Here is a 20,417-nt window from a genome sequence, read left to right as displayed (position 1 = left end):
AAGATAAAAAAAAATTGATTTATACTCAAGGTTCATAGAAAATCTAATAACAGTAATAACTAATAAACCTCGCCGTAGTTTTTATTACATGTATTTTTTATTTTTTCCACCAAATAAAAATTTCGGGAGAAAAATATTTCAGAATGTTAGTTATGGATACATGTTTCCAAATGGGAAATTCAATTGTAAAACACGACTAATCAAAGGTGAAATATGATGATCAAGGAGGGACACGGCATAGCGTAAATGCTATAGGGTAGGTAAAGACTATATATAGCAGTGGTTTCCAACCTGTGGTAAGCGGAAAACTCATAGGTCTTACGCAAAGAAATTGTTTGATTAGCAAATAAAAAACATTTTAATAAGAATGTACCTGAATATAAATCGACCTGCGTTAAGGCCCGCCAAGGTTAGGTAAAAGGAATGGTTTTGACGACTCAGTTTTTGCGTTACCGTCTAAACAGCTGTTTTTAAATTAACTAAGCCATATTATATGATGTACTATTAACACATACACACACACACACACACACACACATATATATATAAATATATCTATGAGTATTAGAAAAACAAAAAAAGGTTTCCTAAATGTATTATAGTGGTATGGTATATATTATTATATGATAAAAAGTTTGGGATCCGCTAGCTGGACTAAAGAGCCGGAGAGTATTCAAGTGACATAACCGGACAACTTACAGTCTGCAACCGACACCCTGAGAAATCCACTTTCGTTCGGCGTCAACGTGTACTTCACTAGTTTCGTTTTTCTGTTGCAACGGACGTTGTACGCGCATACACACGAGGTGCTCATGTCCGGTGACTTAGCCGCGTGCGTTTCGTTCGCCGGATGTTCCTCGAGGATCGTGTCACCGGTATAATCACAGGTCGAGTGCATCAACGACACGGTTACTCCCGGTTCCAAGTACATCGATTCTTGGTAGCTTTTGCAAACAGTCCCGCAAAGCTTGCTGGAGTCCGTAGGAAAAGTCACTTCCGTAATGATATCGGCGTACATGTACAAATTTGCCTTGCACAAATGCATAATTTTTGACTCTGGGAATTTTTCACCTGTGAAACGATCGTATTAATAAAAAAAAAATCCTAACGGTGATACTATTAATTATATCAGGTATATTAGGTAGAGGGATGTAATTAAGCGGGAATGAAGAGAATAGATCCCCCTAAAAAACTTTTATTTTATTTCTTAAATTGTATATTTTGTGGTGTAGATTACTGTACGAGGCTTATAAACTTTGCTAAAAAATTTATCCCCCCTCTCAAACCAAATTCCTAATTATGTCACTGATTGGGTATATTAATATATATATTGGGTTGTTATTTGGTTAGGACGCAGTGAATAATATTTGCCTTCTCACCGGCCCTTTTAAATTTGCCTGGGTCGTGAATAGGATATCCGGTCATACTGCAGTGTGGGTGCATGATATTACATTCACCGCTTTGGCTGTAAGATGTGAACGATAATTCTCAATTATACGATTTCTATTCAAAATATTTTTCAATGTGAATTTTAAGCACGAGGGCCTGGAAAAATGCCCAGCTTTGTCCCCTCCCCTTAACCTCAGCCTTGCCTAACCCGACCAGTGCTCTGTTTTTTAAACTCATAAGTCATTATAATAATTTTTATTCTACATTAATGTAAATACAATTTTAGACAAATGTTTAAAATATTAATTACATTATTTATTTATAATACAACACGGGCTTTTGTCCAATTTTAATAATACATTATTAATATAATAAATAGATTATATTATAAAGAAAGATTAAAAATTGTTTAGTGAGAAGGAAGGGTCTAAATAAACTAAATACATACAACGACGTAGTGGTTCATTTTTACCATAGTTAGTTGAGGAGGTGGCGAGTGATAAAGGAACAGGATGGCGAGATGTTCCGACTGAAACATTAAAGGAGACTTGAGAAAGTAAGTACGGTGAGTCAATTTTTCCCTGCAATAAATTGGGCAAAAAGGTGAGATTTGCTGCTCGCCTATACACGTATTTAGGCCGAACGCCTAATTTTAGGCATTGGTCGTCAATAATACATTGTAATAAAACGATATTGTTAGAAAATAATAGAATTTATAATAATTTAGGCAGTACTTTTACAAACCACTAATTGACGTGAGAGACTACGCGAGTGACCCAATCGTTTGTTTTGACTTTTTGAGTTTTGTGCCTTTGTTATTTATTTATTTTTTATTTTATTTTATAACAATATACTATGAAAAATTGATAAAAATTAAACGAAATTACTATTTAATAACCTAACCGGACCTAACTTAAATTTTGATCCTGGGCCCATGTTCGGACTACTACCTAAATATCAGTAAGAATTTTATATTATTTTCCAATTTTATTTTACCTATCCGTAGACACGTTCACGATTTCTTGTAAAAATAATAAATATGTGTACGTATAACTAACCCAAGATCTCGAGAGGGTCCCTGAAATTTCCTTCACCAGACGGCGGAGTAATGCGAAATCCATCTTTATTGGTTTTTTTCGTATCCTGATTTTCTCCACCTGAAATTATAACTGAACGTATATATCTAAACTATAATATATTATAAATAAATATTGTATGATACTTTTTGTGTTTATTTATTACTTAGTAAAAACAAAAATGTGAAAATGTTATGTTATAATATGTCAAAATGAAAAATATGTGTTACTATTAAATATTGTATTACTATTTATCGGAATCGGGCGACTGATGATTGGCTGTAGCTGTAATAACAGCGAAGACATGACTTGAAACACCACTAGCGTTGAAATCATAATTTTAGTCAACAATTAGAAAGAAATTCAATAATTTTCAGAATAATTTTGTTTGACTATATACACATTATACATATGAAGGAAAACACGGAAATTTGTTTTCAAAAATTAATATTATTTACATTATAACAAGACGTTACTATACAATATTAACAAATCAATGTTTGTATCTATTTTAATAATTTTCAATATTTCTTGATGAGGTGTTTAAAAACAAGAATTAAATTATATTTATTTAATTTATTTATTCATCCATCGAAATATTAAGCACGGGTTAGACAAAATAACATATCTATGATTGAAAATGTATTTTTAATTTGAAAGTAGGTACATGGCACACTTTATTTGATAAACATTAATACAATTTACAATTAGTATTTAGTAATATATGTACAAGGTACTTATGTAGTATGTACTCTAATGACCAGTTTGAACTCATAATCCAAGTACCAACATTGACAATATTGATGATAATATGATAGTAATAATGACTAATATAGATTCTATAATAATAATATTATATAGTATATAAGTATATATACTACTTAATGTTATATCATATCATATATTATATACAGAGTGTCCCGCGAGGATTTACCCACTGCGATAGGTATCTCTAAATAATGGAGATATCAAAATTTTGGTTCTATAATAAGATTCACAGGCATAAGAACTACAATTATTCCATTTTAAAATTTATTTTAATGTTTTTGTCAAAAATTTAAAAAATTTAAAAAATATATATTTTTATTTATCTGTTTCCAAAAAAATCGAAGATAGCCATTTTGTAGAGTTTATTTTCCTAAAAATATTGACGTTTAAAAATTTCAATTTTTTCTAGTTTTGAAGAAATAAAATATGATTATAAATTTATAACTATTAGGAAGACGGAAAGTATTCGGCCGACCGTATGGGAATACACGCGGCGCGGCGGGACACATGTTTGATAACATTATGGTGTTAAATAACTCGCAATTTTTCTCGAAACAAAAAAAATATATTAAAAATCAGGAAATTAATGAAAAGGAGATGGGTAAATGGCACAATGGGTAAATCCTCAGGGGACAGCCTGTATATATAATTACATATAATATATAATTTATATATTTATTATTATATTATATTATATTAATAAAGTAATTTATTTTACTAATAGAAATTAGTACTGCAGTTGGTTAAATTCATTTTTGCTGAAAAAATTGTTTTCGAAAATTGTATTTATAAAATATAATAATTTAATATTATATTATTACATTAAGTTTCAACTATAAATACTACAAATAAATACTTTTTTTATCACAATAACTAACAAACTAACTAATACGACTGTTAACTACAATTATATTGAATAAGAATAACTATAACAACAAAATCCTTATTTTTCGTTTAAATAGTTAATTTTTCCAAATTTCAACATATTTATAGATAAAAACTAGATTTTATAGATTTTTTGTTTATAGTATGAATTGTGGGGCGACAATGCAAAACGTACTATTTGCGTTTTACATATTTTTCAGGAAAGGTCATTTTCTGCTGTGCATTAAATATTTGAGATATACATGTTGTGAAAATGTTTAAAAATAGATAAAAAACTATGAAATAAATTTCTGCAGGTAAAAGTATTTTAAAATGTATTTTTTGTACTTAAATATAACTTTTTAAATTTTGAATTGGATCAAAACGTACTATTTACAACAAATGGTACGTTTTGCTTTGATTAACCAAAATAGTACGTTTTGACCAATATTTTTACAAAACGTTCTATTTGCATAAATTACATTTTACAATAAATATAATTTAATATAATTATATGTTAAGAAATTAAAATACTTTGACTCAACTAAGTGTAATAATATTACACTTACTAGTTACTTATACTTATTCAATTAAGTTTATTTAAATTAAGAAAATATATAACATATAGGGAACCGATGGTAGCATCCATATAGGTGAAAGGAATACAAGTTAGGTATAATATATTTTAATAAAACACTTTTTTAATAACTTTTAATTAATAAAAACTAAAACAAGGTAAATAAAAGATTAAAGAACACTTAAAAAAGTAAAAAAAAAGAATAATATAATATCAAGTTTTAAATATTTAAAATGTAAAAATTGTGTAAAATATATTTAGACAATGTTCTTATAATTGAAAATTTTTAAAAATAAAACAACTAATTGGTACTGTATTATGATAGAATACATCTAGTTAAGTTATGAAGTATAATTAAGTTTTTATTTAGAAGTAATATCTATTAAGTACCTATTTATTAAGTTAATGATAACATTAGTGTTGTTAGGAAAATAATATTTTGTACCTATCTACAATTAAATCAAAATATAGTTCTTAATGTACGTCATCCATCAGTATTATTTTAAAGTTTAGTCTTACATGTGATGAAGAAAATTATAAATTAAAATAAAAAAAATTAACTCAACATAATATAATATGCAGTAATTAAGTGCATTACATAATCTTTAATTTTAGTGTTAACTGTTAATTTGTAAAAAATGTATAATAATATATTCCTTTTCAAAAATAGGTTGTTTAAAAATAGTATAAATAATATGCTTAGAAAAATATATTCTTAAAATAATAATGAATTAGTGTTATATCCAATAAAAGCACTGTTGTATTTAAATAGTTTACCATATCTAAGAATATAAACAAAATAATGATACAACTTTTAACTGAATTAAAACCTTATATTTATAAACTTTAATTTAATTTAAATAAAGTAGGTGACTATTATAAAATACAAATACAAATATCTGATACCTGTAGCCATTGTGCACATATCTTGTCATTAGATACAGCTTGTTGTGATTCATAATCATAACTTTTTTTTTTTTAATGAACTTACTGTCAGTGGTCCATGATTTGAATCATTGGCAACTAAAATAGGTATCTATAATATAATAATTAGTAATTATTATAATTGCATTAGAACAAAAATGTAGATGACTATTACTACTCTAGACAAAATATACATATAATAAATTAATAAGTTAGTATAAAATAGTAGTTTTCTAATAGGTTAGAAAACAATTTGTATAGGTGTAAGCATTACCTTATTTCTAGCAGTATTAAGAATGTTGATGCTCTGCAGCTTCTTAGCATCAACTACCTAAAGATATGAGTTATAGAAATTAAAAAATAGTTATTGATTATTGTATTATAGAATTGGTAGTATACAAAATATTAAAAGTTCTTTCATGTTATTTTTTAAATAGTACAATAATATATATTGTTTTACTAGATGTATGTACCTACCTTGTTTTTCGCCTTGTCCATCATCAATTTTATTCTTTTCGACATGGTAAATTATAATAAATTATAATAAAAAAACATTAAGTACCTAAATAGCAAGCTGCAAGAGTAAGGTACTTTAAAAATAGAATATGTGTTATCATAAATGAATTAATGAGATAGTTTCATTGATTAGACCTTATCACTAAGTTTTGGCGCGCATAATAATTAATGTTTCAAAGTTATAAACGATTTTTTTTTTTTATAATTTAGGTTAGCACGTAGATAATATGTTAAACAAAATACGTATATCATATATTAAATCTATATAATTTAATAAAATGTAACAATAAAAACAAATTTTAAAACACAGTCGTTTTTGTAAATAGTACGTTTTGCATCAATACATTTTTAGTCCTATACCGTGTACATTGGAAATAGTACATTTTGCATTATGAATGGAAATAGTACGTTTTGGAAAAATTGATGTAATTAGCACGTTTTGACAAATTTTTTTTTACTTTTTATTACGGAATCTATAGCAAATAGTACGTTCTGCATCAAACAGTAAATAGTTCGTTTTGACAAAATGTATATTGTGCAAATAGTACGTTTTGCTTCAATTTACTATTTTAAAAACGGTTATTGAATGGGAAATAGTACGTTTTTACCTAATCTGATGATGCCAATCGATCCGCCGCCATTTCAAACATATAATTCAATGTATAACTCCATTTTGACAAAAATGCAAATAGTACGTTTTGCATTGTCGCCCCACAATTACTAAGTGGAAAATTGTTTTGATTTTCAATCCTTAGTTATAAAAAATATTTTTTTTTTTTTTATTCCATTCTAAATATAGATATTCGACCATATTACCTTATCAACACTATGAGTACAGTGTACGATAGGTAAAATGTCTTAGAATTCTAGATTTTGAAAAAATTAGGTTAAATAAATACAGTTTGAACATAAATGCCCCTAAATTGCCTACCTACTGTGCAGTATTAATGTTTATAGACCTATAGATTTTGACAGATAATTTTAAGAGTTCGAATATTGTGTATCAACTCTTACACCATGTGGCATGAGACTGTTACAGTTTCATTTTATTTGAAAAGCCATTTTAGTATAAATATTAAATTACAAAGATATTATTATCTACCTATTGATATAAAAACAATAATAATCTAATATTATAATATTGAGGAATTTTAAATTTATTTATTGTTTTATATTTCATCATAGTTACTATTTTAACGTGTTTATGACATTTTTCTTCGTGTATACCTAATATCATGCAGATAGTGTGACAGTGTGAGTGTGTAACATTTGGTTGGTTGTAGCTGATAAGGTAATTACACAAAAGTTCAAATGCACAACATTACACATAAATGGTGTGCGATGGCCTCCATACAATTACAAGATCAGTTGGACCGGTCCGTGTAGGTACAACACCGCAGTGATAAAATAATCGAAACGATTAGATTTTAAAGTTTTTTTTTTGTAGCAATTAAAATAAATAAATTTAATATAATTATGAGATTAAAAAAGCGGATAAGTCACGGATGTCGCTCTGCTGTACAGTAGGTTACAAGTGGGTTACTGTAATGGATGAAATTAAATTTGAATCCATTGATATTCTATCATTGTATACGAAAAACGATTCTGAGCGGAGACGATTTATCTGTCTATAGTGTCTAGGATATATTATAGATTATTAAAAATGTTCAAATCTTAGATTTAAAGAGAAAAAATTCACTCAAATATTTTGAAAATTTTATCATGTCAAAGTAAGGCTAATATAAGTAAACAACCCAAATTTTAAGTTTTTACGAATGTTTTAACCGAATTACAACAAAAAAACTCCCAAAATTAAAATGTCTATAAATAGCTCAAAAATGCCTAACATTTTCCGAACTTTAAACCGTAAGAAACAAAATCCAGAATACAACAAAAAAGATCTCCTGTCATTTTAAGCAATATTTTTGGTAGAAACGTCGTCCGTAATTATTTAATATTATTAAATCGTGAAATCGTATGTTTTTTTCTCCTTAACCGCTTTTATTTCGAGTATCGTTTCGAAAATCAAAAAATGACCTCTCTAAAGTACCAGCTCGAGAACATTATATTTCAGAAAAAATGCTACATTTGACACTTTTGAGCATGCTTAGAGGGAGAAAAAGTGTTTACACTGTTTACAGAATAAAAAAGAAAAAGAAAAGAACATCATTGTAAAACCAATACATTCCTCGTTCCGCTCAGAATCTTAAATGAAATCAAGTATATGTACATCAGTCAGTTTTAGTATACAAAATCATATTTTAACTGAAGTTATTAATTTTTGTAACGGTCAACCTCACTTTCAATCGCATTATAATGATACGCTTTCAGTATACCTACTAATTAAGAACATTAAAAAGATCAAATCAATACCTTTATTTTTCTTCTTTTCCGAATCTCCAAAATGTTTCAAAAAAACGACTTCGACAAATTCCAAAAAATAAATTGCATTACTTAAATATATGTTTATATAATTAAAATGTTTTTAAAACCCAGATTTAAAAGTGACCTATTTTGGATTAAAAAACTAAATTTTTATTTTCAGTATTTTACTAAAATAAGCTTTACTATAATACATCAATACATGTAGCGCAGACATCTATAAATTTTTAAATATTGATTATAACTTTATAACTAAAGTTATTTCATTTGTTGGGTCTTTCTACTATAACCTTTATATGTGTATAGCCCCATTTGCAAGGATAAAATAAAAAAAATTAAATTTCCATACACGTAATGTACAATACATAATGTAATACAAATATACAATATATTTTATTATTAACGGATAAATAAATAAAATGTTTATAATAATTTAATAATAAATATAAATGATTAGTATCATGCAAACGTCATGCCAACATAAAAGTATAGGAATTATACAATATTATTTAAAATGTCAGATCATCATAATAAAATCGCATTATTATAGTCGTCATCAAATCTTTGTTGGTCATAACTTAAGATTTTTATATCCGAATATTATACTATGAGCGACGGATATATCATTCTATTATAGTTTATAACTATAACAGAGTTCGGATTTCGTATAATACCTAAGCATTTGCTTTATTTTGGTATTGGAAATTATTATTATTATTTGTAATTAATTCGGCTATTATAGATACATATTTATTTTGTTTCATACTACATTATGTACTCAGCATCAAGGTTTATAAATAAACGTGGAATTTTTTCGTTGTAAGTACAATTTTATAAAATGAGTTTCAATCCATGAATTTTGTATTAATTATTGAATGGTTGACAATATCCCAACGTGTCATCTTACACGGCGAAACGTAATAAAGTTAAGGAATTTGGTGAAAGTTCAGATTGGACGCATTAAAAATATACATCACCGGTCGCACAATTACACGTAATATAGTGTTTTTTTTTTTTTTTACGAATTTATAGGTAATGTTTTTTGTTGTTTTTAAACTTGGGCACAACAAGATCCGAACTCCAATAAATTATTATAATATGTACATAATCGCTTTGGTGTTGTCTAAATGTCGATCGTCTCGATGTCGGAACCATTGCCGTCGTCGTCGGTATCCTCCCAGACAGGTCGCTCCAACTTGCCGGCCGCGTACACGATCCCGTTGGCCACGTTGTATAACGCGTACGCAAACGGCCGGTCCACGACAACCGACTCCTTGATGACTCTCTGTGACGTAAATGCGGAACCTGAAACGTTTGTTAAACCGTTAACGATGACACGACGGCGGTTGTTCCGGTCCGCGTGTAGTTTAGCCGGTGACGTATCACGGTAAGACATACTGGTCAGCGAGGAAGCGGAAGAACCGTCAATGCACACGCGGATGTTGGCCTGCTGGACCACGTCGTCCAAGTACAGCTTGTCCGACGACAGTTTCGACAGGTCCGCCGATTCGGTGAACACGGTATTCGTTTTGGTTCCCTGGAAATGATAGCCGGAAAGACAAAAAAAAGTGTTAAGGTTATATATTTTAAATAATCCATATATAGCAATGTAGAATAGTTATTATTGAATAAATAATAATTAACGAAACACCCCGATGAACATGGATTACAACAAGTAAGTGAGAAAAAAAGTAGGCGACCACTAGGCTGTACGAAAAGCTTGCGTTCGGTCGTTTCTGAGGTTTGCCCGATTTCGACTTTTTACGGTAATATGTAAATACATCTTATTTTTATCACAATATTTTTTTTCTTAAGAAGTACGCCCTAAACAAGTATATAATAAATACGTTGCTTATTAGTTATTGTATATAAAATAAATAATAAATAATAGTAATGTAAACGTCATAACTCATAAGACATTAACCGTGGCAAAACCATATCATAATTACTTATATAAACTGAATGAGGTTAGTCAAAATGATTAAGAAAAAATATTTTACATGCATCAAAATGTTCGGATAACATCCCAATTACAATAATGTATAATATTATGTACATGGTACATCTATAAATATTTTATTCTCGCATCATACCATTGAAAATTGCTGTTTTAATGTATTGTTATTACTTATTATACCTATTATAGGTATAAATGTTGTAAATTATCGTTATTATAAGTAATAATTACCTGTTGCAAAACCGTTTTCAGGTGGGTAATGTTACTGCTTTGGAAACACGGCATAGTAATGAAACCGGGCTTTATCGTCATCGCTCTGGTTAGTTTTTCGATACCGTTTTCTGGTTTAAGTTTTTTCAGTACTTCGTTTAGCGAGACGTCTTTGTTTTTTGGCAAAAGCACTAGCAGGGCGTAGTCAGTGTTCTGAAACGTGTGCGAAAATGAATATTATTGTGGTCAACGTGTGTTATACATAATAAATAATAATAATATGTGCTATATTATTGTTGTGTAAGGCAAGAACGCATGCAGAAAATAACTTTAGTGGATGTAAATTTCAGAGAACAAAATATGCAGTTTAGTACATAATATTATTATGCTAATTTTTAAATTTTTTAAAAATGTTTGTTCTACACTTCTTATGTAGTTATATATTGCATAGGGTATGAATCTGAAAGTGTTTGATAAAGTTAACTGATTATTTATTTATATAATGATAAAGTAAGTGTAATCAAAATAAAAAAAATTCCAGGAGAAGGTGATTTAAAAAGTACATCAATTTAATTAAAATTCATTGGCTGCAACATAAAATTTAATATTACGATTATATTAGAATCTATAACTTTAAAAGTAAGTAGGTACTATGGTCGTAATATCTTATTGTATTATTAAATTCATGGTAAAAACATAAACTAATAAAACAAAATCTATCAAATAACTTTTTGCCTAATGGCTACCTATGGTTTCCCAGTGTTTTAGAACGTGTTTCGATGCAAAAAGAGCGAACATTTTTTTAAACATTTTCAGACTATAATACATTATATTATCATAAACACGTCATAGTGTATCGCGGGAAAAAAAATTGTAATGGCGTTACTACAAACTTTACTGAATTTAAGTAAAAAATATAGACAACACTAAAGATACAAAAATAAATCACTTGTTATTGAGTATTGAGTATTCATAGAATAATTTTAATTTTTAACTTTGCATATTATTTTCAACATACATACACATTATTTACCACAACCTAGGAATTGAATTTTAACTCAATAGATATTTTATTCCCTAAAATGTTTTGTGTGGTCAGTTTTCATCCCTTTTCTTATAATATATTATATATGTATTCACACAATGACAGAAAATTTTCAGTTGTTTATACTTATAGCAAACTTAAATCATTATTGCCTTATACTATTTTAATTTAGTTATATAATTTATATAAGATTCGACAAAATTGAAAAATCTAAACCAAATTATGAAAAAATATACATTATAATGGAATTATTCGAATAAATAAATGAATGACTGAAAAGGGAAAAATTTTAACTCAAAATATTTATTTTGGTTTCTAAAATATTTAAGCATGGGTTACTTGGTTATGTTATGTTAGATTAGGTTACGTACCTTGTAGGGCAATTTAAACGCTGTACATTCGAGGGAAGGTATTTGTGCAATGGCGAAATTGCTGGCTGCGCCGAACGCTTTGACCACGTTGCCATTCCACAACATTGATGTCTTGTGCCACGTGCTTGTCGGCCAAGTCATTTCCAATGACAAACCGTTGAAGATCAACAAAGCGTGCTCTTTAAAATCTATAATTTATGCAAAATAAAAATGTTATATATAACATATTATATTACATTATTTAATTTAATGATCCTCAATAATTATTTAAAAACCCCTAACGTTTTTGTATGTTATGTTTTTATTACAAAACAACATTTCACTATATGAATAATTCATTGAAATTAATGTTAAAATTAAATCTATGATCTATCATATCTAGTATAGAGTTGAGCCGATAGCGTTCATGGTAAATTTTTTTTACATACAAACATATATAAACGCATGAAATGAGCTGTAAACAAGGCATTGAAAAATATACTATATTTCTAATAATTTCTAATAGTATGATCTCTAAAATATTGACATTATTTATATATAAACTGAAAAATATTTAATTTTCATGAGTCAAAATGAAACTCATTTATGAGAAAAAAAACTTAAACACCATCCGAGTCCCAAGGAATCTTTGTTGATATAACTTTCGTTACGGTATAGTGTTTTAATCTGTTTGCATGAGGATGGTTGCACTAGTTTTTGAAACAATGAATGTTCATGATAAATAAAAAAAATCAGCAGTATATAGGAATTGAGTAGATATATAGAAACCTTATTTTTCCGTCGGAGTAATTTAAATTTTTTCATTGAAGAGGAAAACATCGTTTCTCAAAAATAACGATTTATGCGAAAGTTCTATATTTTACCATTATATTATTATAGACTATAGTGATAATTCATCGAAGAAATTTTGCCTGAATATCGCAACAAAATATAGCTTATTCTCAGTATTCCTTTCCAAACAAGCTTAAATACAGTTATATCTATATTAGTGCCAAGACATAGTTTTATTAGAAAGCAACTGTTTGTTTTATTTAGCTCTAATGAAAAAATGCAAGGCCATGGAAATACCTAAATTTATTTTGACATTTTCATTAAGTAACGATTTACTGCAGTAAACTATCTAGAGTAATCCCCGAAAAATTTTCCCAAAATAATCGATGCTCTCTTCGATTATTCGTTAGACGGTCTCATTCGATAATGTTTTTTGTATAAGTCATTCCACATCATATACGTTTAAAATCAGCTGAGTTCATGGTCTTCGAAGTTTTTAACAATTACTTAAATCGGTCGTTGTAATATAATATAAATAATTATTAGGTATATAAATATTGGAGTAAATTTATTCAGTCAAAAATCGGAATAAATTTAACACGTTGAGAAAATATGAACTCGATTTGATATTAGCATAAATAAATTAGCTAATATTCTATGTACGCACCTTTATCATGGGTACGCGTATTTAAGTCACTGTGAAACAACGAGTAGAAATAATCGAGTAAAATCGTATAAAAAATTATACTGATTGTAAAATGATAAAAAAAAGGCGAGCTGACGCCAAACAGCTTGTGCTGTCGAGTAAAAGGTAAATGGAGGGGGGTCTATGCTGCACTTAATTCCTTTACGGGTTTTCCGACCAGAAATATTATAATAATACGATGTTTATAATTTTTATATTTTTATTTCCACCCATATTGGATGCGATTTATGTGTATGTCGGTACAACATGAATCTGATTTGTGTGTCACGACTTGGCGCACAAATAAGAGTCGAATAATCCAGTTCGACGAGACCACTCGCATCATTGTAGTCGTAGGCGGAGTTGGCCAGCAGCAGCAGCTATATTCGCTAAAACCCGGTTTTCGCGGTGCATTATTCGTAAAACGGGTTAAATTATTATATTTAACAAGGCGAGGCGTTCCGATTTATTCGTACGGCAAAGCTGATAGATGATTAACATAATAATGCATTTTTTAAATGCAAAGGAGGAAGAAATTTCTATAATTTGAACAGAAATAAAAAATATTTCTTCATGATAAGTTTACCAGATACAACTTAATTTATATCCAACAGTTCACTAAAATAACTTTTAAGGTACTCTACTACGTAGAGAAAAAACTTGAAATTTGAAATAATTTTTTTCAGCTGAAAGACGCCTAAATGGTATTAGGTACAGTGGTCGAGTTGTGGGGAGGAAGAAAGGAGGTACAATATTGTACTCTTATCAACGTTCAATATACTAAATATTTTGTGTTTAGTAGTTTCAATTTTGTATTAATTCGCATTTGGTCGCAGTTTCACGGTTGTGCGCGAATAAGGACACGGTTTCATCAAAAGTATGTTGCAAAACAGGTTTTTCAGTTTCTTCTACATAATAGGTGGTAAATACAACATCGTAAAAGAAAATAATTATTCGCAAATTGATAAGAGTTATAGATAATTTATTTTTTTCATTTAGAAATAGATTTTATGGGTGTATTATAATTAATAATATTCACTAAATTTATTTTTGTCGAAAGAGGGTGCTCTTTAAAAAAGAAGAACCTATGTATTAAAACTATTATTGATTTTTGTTAATTTAAGTTAAGTAGAATTAGTATATTTTTAAGTATTTTAGTATTTGCAGTAATATTTTGGTGGTGTGCTTTGGCAAGGTCAATAATGTACTATAAAATATAAATATTTGGATTTCACACTGCACTGACGATCGTTCGAACTAAAATCATCATCGATAGCATTGCCTTTTCACAATCTTTTTCATGAAATTGTTCTAAATATCTCTCCACGTGTCCTCCTTATGGTGCTTTTATATATGTCCATGAGAGACGAGGACACATTTTGTACTTCGATATTTTGCTCTTACGATGAAACTTTTGAATAATTTCACGATTTTTAATTATTAATTCCGTCTTAACAATCCAACCATGGCTAATTCATGCAAGAATTAGTATATTATCATAAAAAGGTACCGGCAGTAGAATCGTCGTCGGCGGCGATGCTGTTGGTTGCTGCTCGCTTAATTTCCAGGTCAGGTCTCGCGACTCTCCTCACATCTGTCAAGTAATATTCCCGTGCGAGTTGGGCGTACGATTCGTGAACGCTGTAGTTCTTGTACACGTACAAGAAGTTTTTCAGCACTACTTTGTTCTGCGCAAATCCGTCCAATGAATAGCCCTGTGTCATAGAAATTTAAAAAAAAAAAATGCTTTCACATTAAAAAGTTTTATTAAATTGCCTCTATATTAATACGACGTAATATTATAATATAGCCGTGGTGTCGGCCAATATTAAAAGTGTTATAATAACAAATAACGATGCGATTATTTTAATTTTGAAGATTTTCATTTATTTTAATCCTAATCGACCCAATCCTTAATTATAATATACACAAAAATTATTGAATTTGTTATTTACTATATCTTTTCAAAGTACCAGACTTATAAAGTTATAACTATATAAGGACAACATGTATAAATTCTTGAAATAAAATGATTGGATATTTGGATCGTATTTTAGTCTATAATATTTTAGTTTGGCCGAGTTGTACAGTGCGCAAACCACAACTTCCATGTAGGTACCTAATACCCATATAATTTATAATTTTATTTAGAACTCATTTTTTTCGCTCATACCTCTCATGTGTATTAGGAATTGGTTATGTACCACTAATGCCTAACAATAGAACTACTTATTAAAAATTACAGTACATTTTATATAATTTAGTATTCACCTGAAACATAATAAGTAATATTAGATCCGTTAAGTATACATATATTACTAAGAATATTTATTTTGTAAATGTATGTACTATCGCCCACGGCTTTTCACGTACCACAGGGCACAGTTTGAAAAATGTTCTGATATACACTTACCATTATAAAGGTTTACACTTTTATTGTCCTTATTACTATTAGATAGATATTATTATTTGGCTATACCTTTATTTTGTGCCTTGTGCGATGATTTACTTAATATCGTTTACTTATCGGCTTATCCCGGCGAGTATTGGATGTGCATAGTGTTTATTATATGGTGACTATACGTCTATACATACCTTGATGGTTGTGAGTACTTCTTTGTAGGAGTTCTTGTCCGGTAGCTCACCACCCATGGTTTCCACAAGTTGGGTCTTGGTTTCCGAATCGGCTCCCTCAGCTGCTAGCGCCAAAATTACTGAACTCGCGAACGGGGATACCACATAATTGAAATTATCTTCAGTTGTGGACTACAGCAATCAGACAATTAAAATTTATAAAACCGTTTTGAATTGTACTGCGTAGGTTCTATAGGTAATGATACTCTAACTCATCATACCCCATGTTTTATTTGAACATAATATATTCAAACTCTGGTTTTTAGAATTTTTAAATATACTTAAAGATCTTTTTTATCATTTCTAAGATTGTACTACTTAAAGGAGTGTCCTGTGGTGATATAAACTTCTGTTTTTCAAATAAAACTCATCTTCTTATACTGTAAACTATTAACAGAGTATTTTGTTTGGATATGTTAATGTACCAATTTAAAATTTAAACGAATAGTTTTTCAGTGATTAAAATGTTTATACTAAATGTAAGATAAATTTAATACGTAGGTATGTATTAAATATTTGGATCTTGTATTTATAGTACATGTTTTATTTTTACAAATTATTATTGTTGACAGATTAATATCACTACAATTCGCAGATCACCAAAGCCTCCAATATCTTCCAAATACATCATCATAGACTTGGTATTATCCTTAGTACACAAAATTAAAAATTAATCGTTCTTATTGTAAATTTTCAATTATCTACTATACATTACATATCATGGAAAAGTTGTTTTCATTTAAGAAACTGAAGTTATGCAAATCTCCATAGAAGTGCAAAAAATTCTTATAATTTTAAAATATGGCCTTTGAGTATATACGATTTTGTTATTTGAAAATTCCAAAAATTGGATTAGTAAATAACTGGACTGTTAACGAAAATTGGGGTAAGCATGCTTGATGAATATATAAAAATTGGTACATGGGAGGGCTATATAAATTGGAAAAATATGAAACAAGAAAAAAAAATCTAGAATTGTTCAGCTCAGGGCTGTATAAGTCAGGATAACATTATTGAGTATATTAAACACGTGGATCCGTATTAATCTAAAATCGAATTAATTGAGAAAATAAAGCATAGGACTGTACAGAACAGTTATTTGCAGGAAAATATACACGAGGTAAAGTATTATAAAAAAAATATTTCTAATAATTATTTTCCTGAAAAGTACGGTTTCATATGAATATTTTCCCCATTTATACGTGCTCCCGCAACATACCTTCAGTAGAATGTCGGTCATGATTTCCGTGGTTTTCGATATGTCGTTTTCCGGTAGCAGTTGACCGGAAACAGTGATGGCTAGCACACACAGGCCGACAGCGACGGCGGCCAACGAGACACGGACGGCAGACGTCATATTATTATTGTTGGACAAAGTTATTGTGATCGCTGCGGATACAGTTGTTGTGCATAGATTCGTAACAAAACTGCGATGTTGCTTCGACTAGAACGCGACCGAGATCAATGATCTTTTTCTATCGGTATGGAAAAACGAAAAAAAAAAAAAAAAAACGGAATACGACTACCTTTATAAACCGGTCGAACTTCATTATACATTCACACGAAGAGACTATATAGATGTAGATTCATATTTATCAAATACGTATGCGGCTTAAAGTAAGCACCTTCGAGCATATACCTATATGTCCTATATTATAATACATTATATTTATAGTATATATATACACCCGACGTATATGAATATTAATATAATGGCACGGCAGCAGCGTCAACAACACCGTGCCCAGTAGGAGCCTTTTATACTGCGGAAATATCGTTAGTATAATATTATAATCTTATAGTGCGTCCGGAAGAAGAACTATAATTTTTTTCGCACGCGTGCGTATACCTATTATATTATTTCCAGTAGAAAGTTTGGTAATATATTAATTGATATTCGAAAGCGCTCGCATGTCGATAATACTATAATAATGAATAATAACCTTACAGCGATGCTCTTGTATATATTACTTTTACACTGTGTCAAATTATACTACTTTAAAAAAATTTATTTATAGCCTCTTCAATTAAGGTTATTAGTTTACGTTTTAAAGATACTTTATTAGACTATAGGTATATAATTTAAATTATTACATTATGGTAGGTTTTAGAGTTACATACAAGGAATAGAGGGTTAGAAAACGAAAAAATAAGACAATATAATTATATAAGGTTGGTTATAAAGTTTAGTTCTTTGTAGAAACGTTATGGTGTTGCTGTAATTTTCAAGACTGGGTCCGAGTGCTTCATTATAGGTGATCCGGCATGTTTGGAGATGTTCTGGTATCGGCAAAGTTATGAAAGTATAGGAGGATGTGTTTGACAGTTAGACTTTCTCCGTAGGTTAAGCAATAGGCAGGGTCTTCGCGTCTCATGAGTAAACTATGGCCTATGAGTAAGATATGTTTGCTCAATTCTTAGTCTGTTTATTATAACTTCATGACGTCTTTTAGTTAAGAGTGCCTACTGGCCAAGGGTTGATAGAAAGCTTGAACTCGTGAATTATATTATTATAACAATATTAATAAGTGCACATTGTATGCATATATTAGCATAGGGTTATTTAGTGTGCCGTGTGGCCAGTGTGTAGGATCCGTCATCACACGATTTTCATTTCGGTCGAAAACCGCTTTATTTGAAAACTATTTTATATACTGTATTGGACATCTTTGTATTTGAAAATCAATTAATTTTTCAAATTCAAAAGAATTATTCATCTCAACTATATTTGATAATAAAATAAGACAATTAAACATTTATTCGATTCATATATTTTATATTTTATTAACAGCCGTCTATTGATTAATTAATATTATATAATACACATTACACATATTAGATGAGTTTAAATAATTTGAATTTAATGATATACGACTTTGAGCTAAAATACTCTACCAAAATAGTTTATTTTCTGACGATATTACAATTACAGTAATTTATATTATTTTTAAATATAGACCTACAGCATTACAGTTGCTACACTATGAACTATAAGGATGATCCTGTGACACTAAAAATTTCCATTTTTCATTTTTAATCATTAAGCAGATATTTTTTTTTAAGAATTTTTATGTGACTAAACTAATGCTTAGAGCAAGGGTCAGAAATAGGTGTCTCACAGTTTGACTCTCAGACTATACATAGGTAGTAAAAATAAATGGACTTCTAAAAGACTATATTTTACTTTAATGCTGACTTATTTTTCAATATTTTTTTCTGAATACACTCAGAGCAGCATGCTAAAAAATTAGGTTTTGTGGACCTCTAATTTTTTTTTCATCTAGATCCCATTAAAAATTAATTTCTGACCTTCAGCTGATTGTTTAGAGGATCAACTGTGATAGTAAAGGATGATAATTTAATGATTACATGATTTCGGCGAAATTCGTTCGGAGATTTGTTCAGCAGAATTGAACCTTCACGCGGTCGTACGACGAGATAATAATAATTAGCAATACCTAATCAATAAACATTTAAGTAGGTACTTCTTTACACAATATGATAACTTGTTAAATTATGGATAATATTAAATGTAAACTGTAAATAACCAACTTTAAAGAATTTAGATAGATTATTTTTACGTATTTCTATATTTCTATCTAGAACTAAAAAAAGGAAAGAATTTTTTTTTAAGATCAAAGAAAATAATAAATTCCTTTTTATCTTAAGGAAGAGGTACAGAATACATTTTGTTTAATAAGGAATGTACCACAGTACCACACACTAATTAACCGTATAACATTAATATTGTCTTAATATACATCACTCAAGTCGTGCTGTAAAAATAATAAACTTAAAAATAAGATATCCGTCGGTATTTGACAATTGACATTAATCCCTACCCCTGAACGGTGCCCGAATTCTAAGTCTGTAAAACCTATGATTCTAAATTTAGCGTAATAAAAATAAATAAAGTGCTATATAGATTTCGTTTCGTTTTTTTTCGATTGTTTAATTCGAGTTTTTAATTCATAAAAAATTACCGCTGTTGAATTACAATTATTTCATATCGATATAAATGAACTGATATTGATAAATGAAAATATCGTTAGGTTAGGTTACCTGTTATTGGACTCTGTAAAAAATAGTATTTGCGGACGAATAGTTTAGGTCAATATTATAATACGTAATATTATATATTTTTCCAAGAACTCGAGTGCTATAAAATAATAAAATTGACGAATGATTCACCCACCGACGAACAAACAAATAATGGTATAAAATATAAATTATGTTCTTTGAACCGTG

The 20,417-nt window shown here is 28.9% G+C and overlaps 2 protein-coding genes across 2 annotated transcripts; both read right to left on the bottom strand.

Moving 5' to 3' along the window:
- Nucleotides 1-78: 78 nt before the first annotated feature.
- LOC107170634 (uncharacterized) lies at nucleotides 79-2,536 on the bottom strand. Its single transcript, XM_015520798.2, has 2 exons — nucleotides 2,448-2,536; nucleotides 79-1,071 (listed from the first exon to the last, which is right to left on the bottom strand). The coding sequence occupies exon 2, from the start codon at nucleotides 1,043-1,045 to the stop codon at nucleotides 674-676; it is 372 nt and encodes a 123-aa protein (XP_015376284.2). The 5' UTR covers nucleotides 1,046-1,071; nucleotides 2,448-2,536; the 3' UTR covers nucleotides 79-673.
- A 6,326-nt stretch (nucleotides 2,537-8,862) lies between these two features.
- Nucleotides 8,863-17,651, bottom strand: LOC149056229 (serine protease inhibitor 42Dd-like). Its single transcript, XM_089227120.1, has 7 exons — nucleotides 17,389-17,651; nucleotides 16,131-16,301; nucleotides 15,046-15,250; nucleotides 12,080-12,267; nucleotides 10,685-10,876; nucleotides 9,895-10,033; nucleotides 8,863-9,801 (listed from the first exon to the last, which is right to left on the bottom strand). The coding sequence occupies exons 1-7, from the start codon at nucleotides 17,524-17,526 to the stop codon at nucleotides 9,620-9,622; spliced, it is 1,215 nt and encodes a 404-aa protein (XP_089083246.1). The 5' UTR covers nucleotides 17,527-17,651; the 3' UTR covers nucleotides 8,863-9,619.
- Nucleotides 17,652-20,417: the final 2,766 nt, after the last annotated feature.

Source organism: Diuraphis noxia, unplaced genomic scaffold (assembly GCF_037042655.1).
Source record: "Diuraphis noxia isolate RWA-SAM2 unplaced genomic scaffold, SU_Dnox_SAM2 contig0004, whole genome shotgun sequence".
Lineage (NCBI taxonomy): Eukaryota > Metazoa > Arthropoda > Insecta > Hemiptera > Aphididae > Diuraphis > Diuraphis noxia.
The sequence above is the reverse complement of the archived record's forward strand: the minus strand, read 5'-3'. Positions and strand labels throughout refer to the sequence as shown.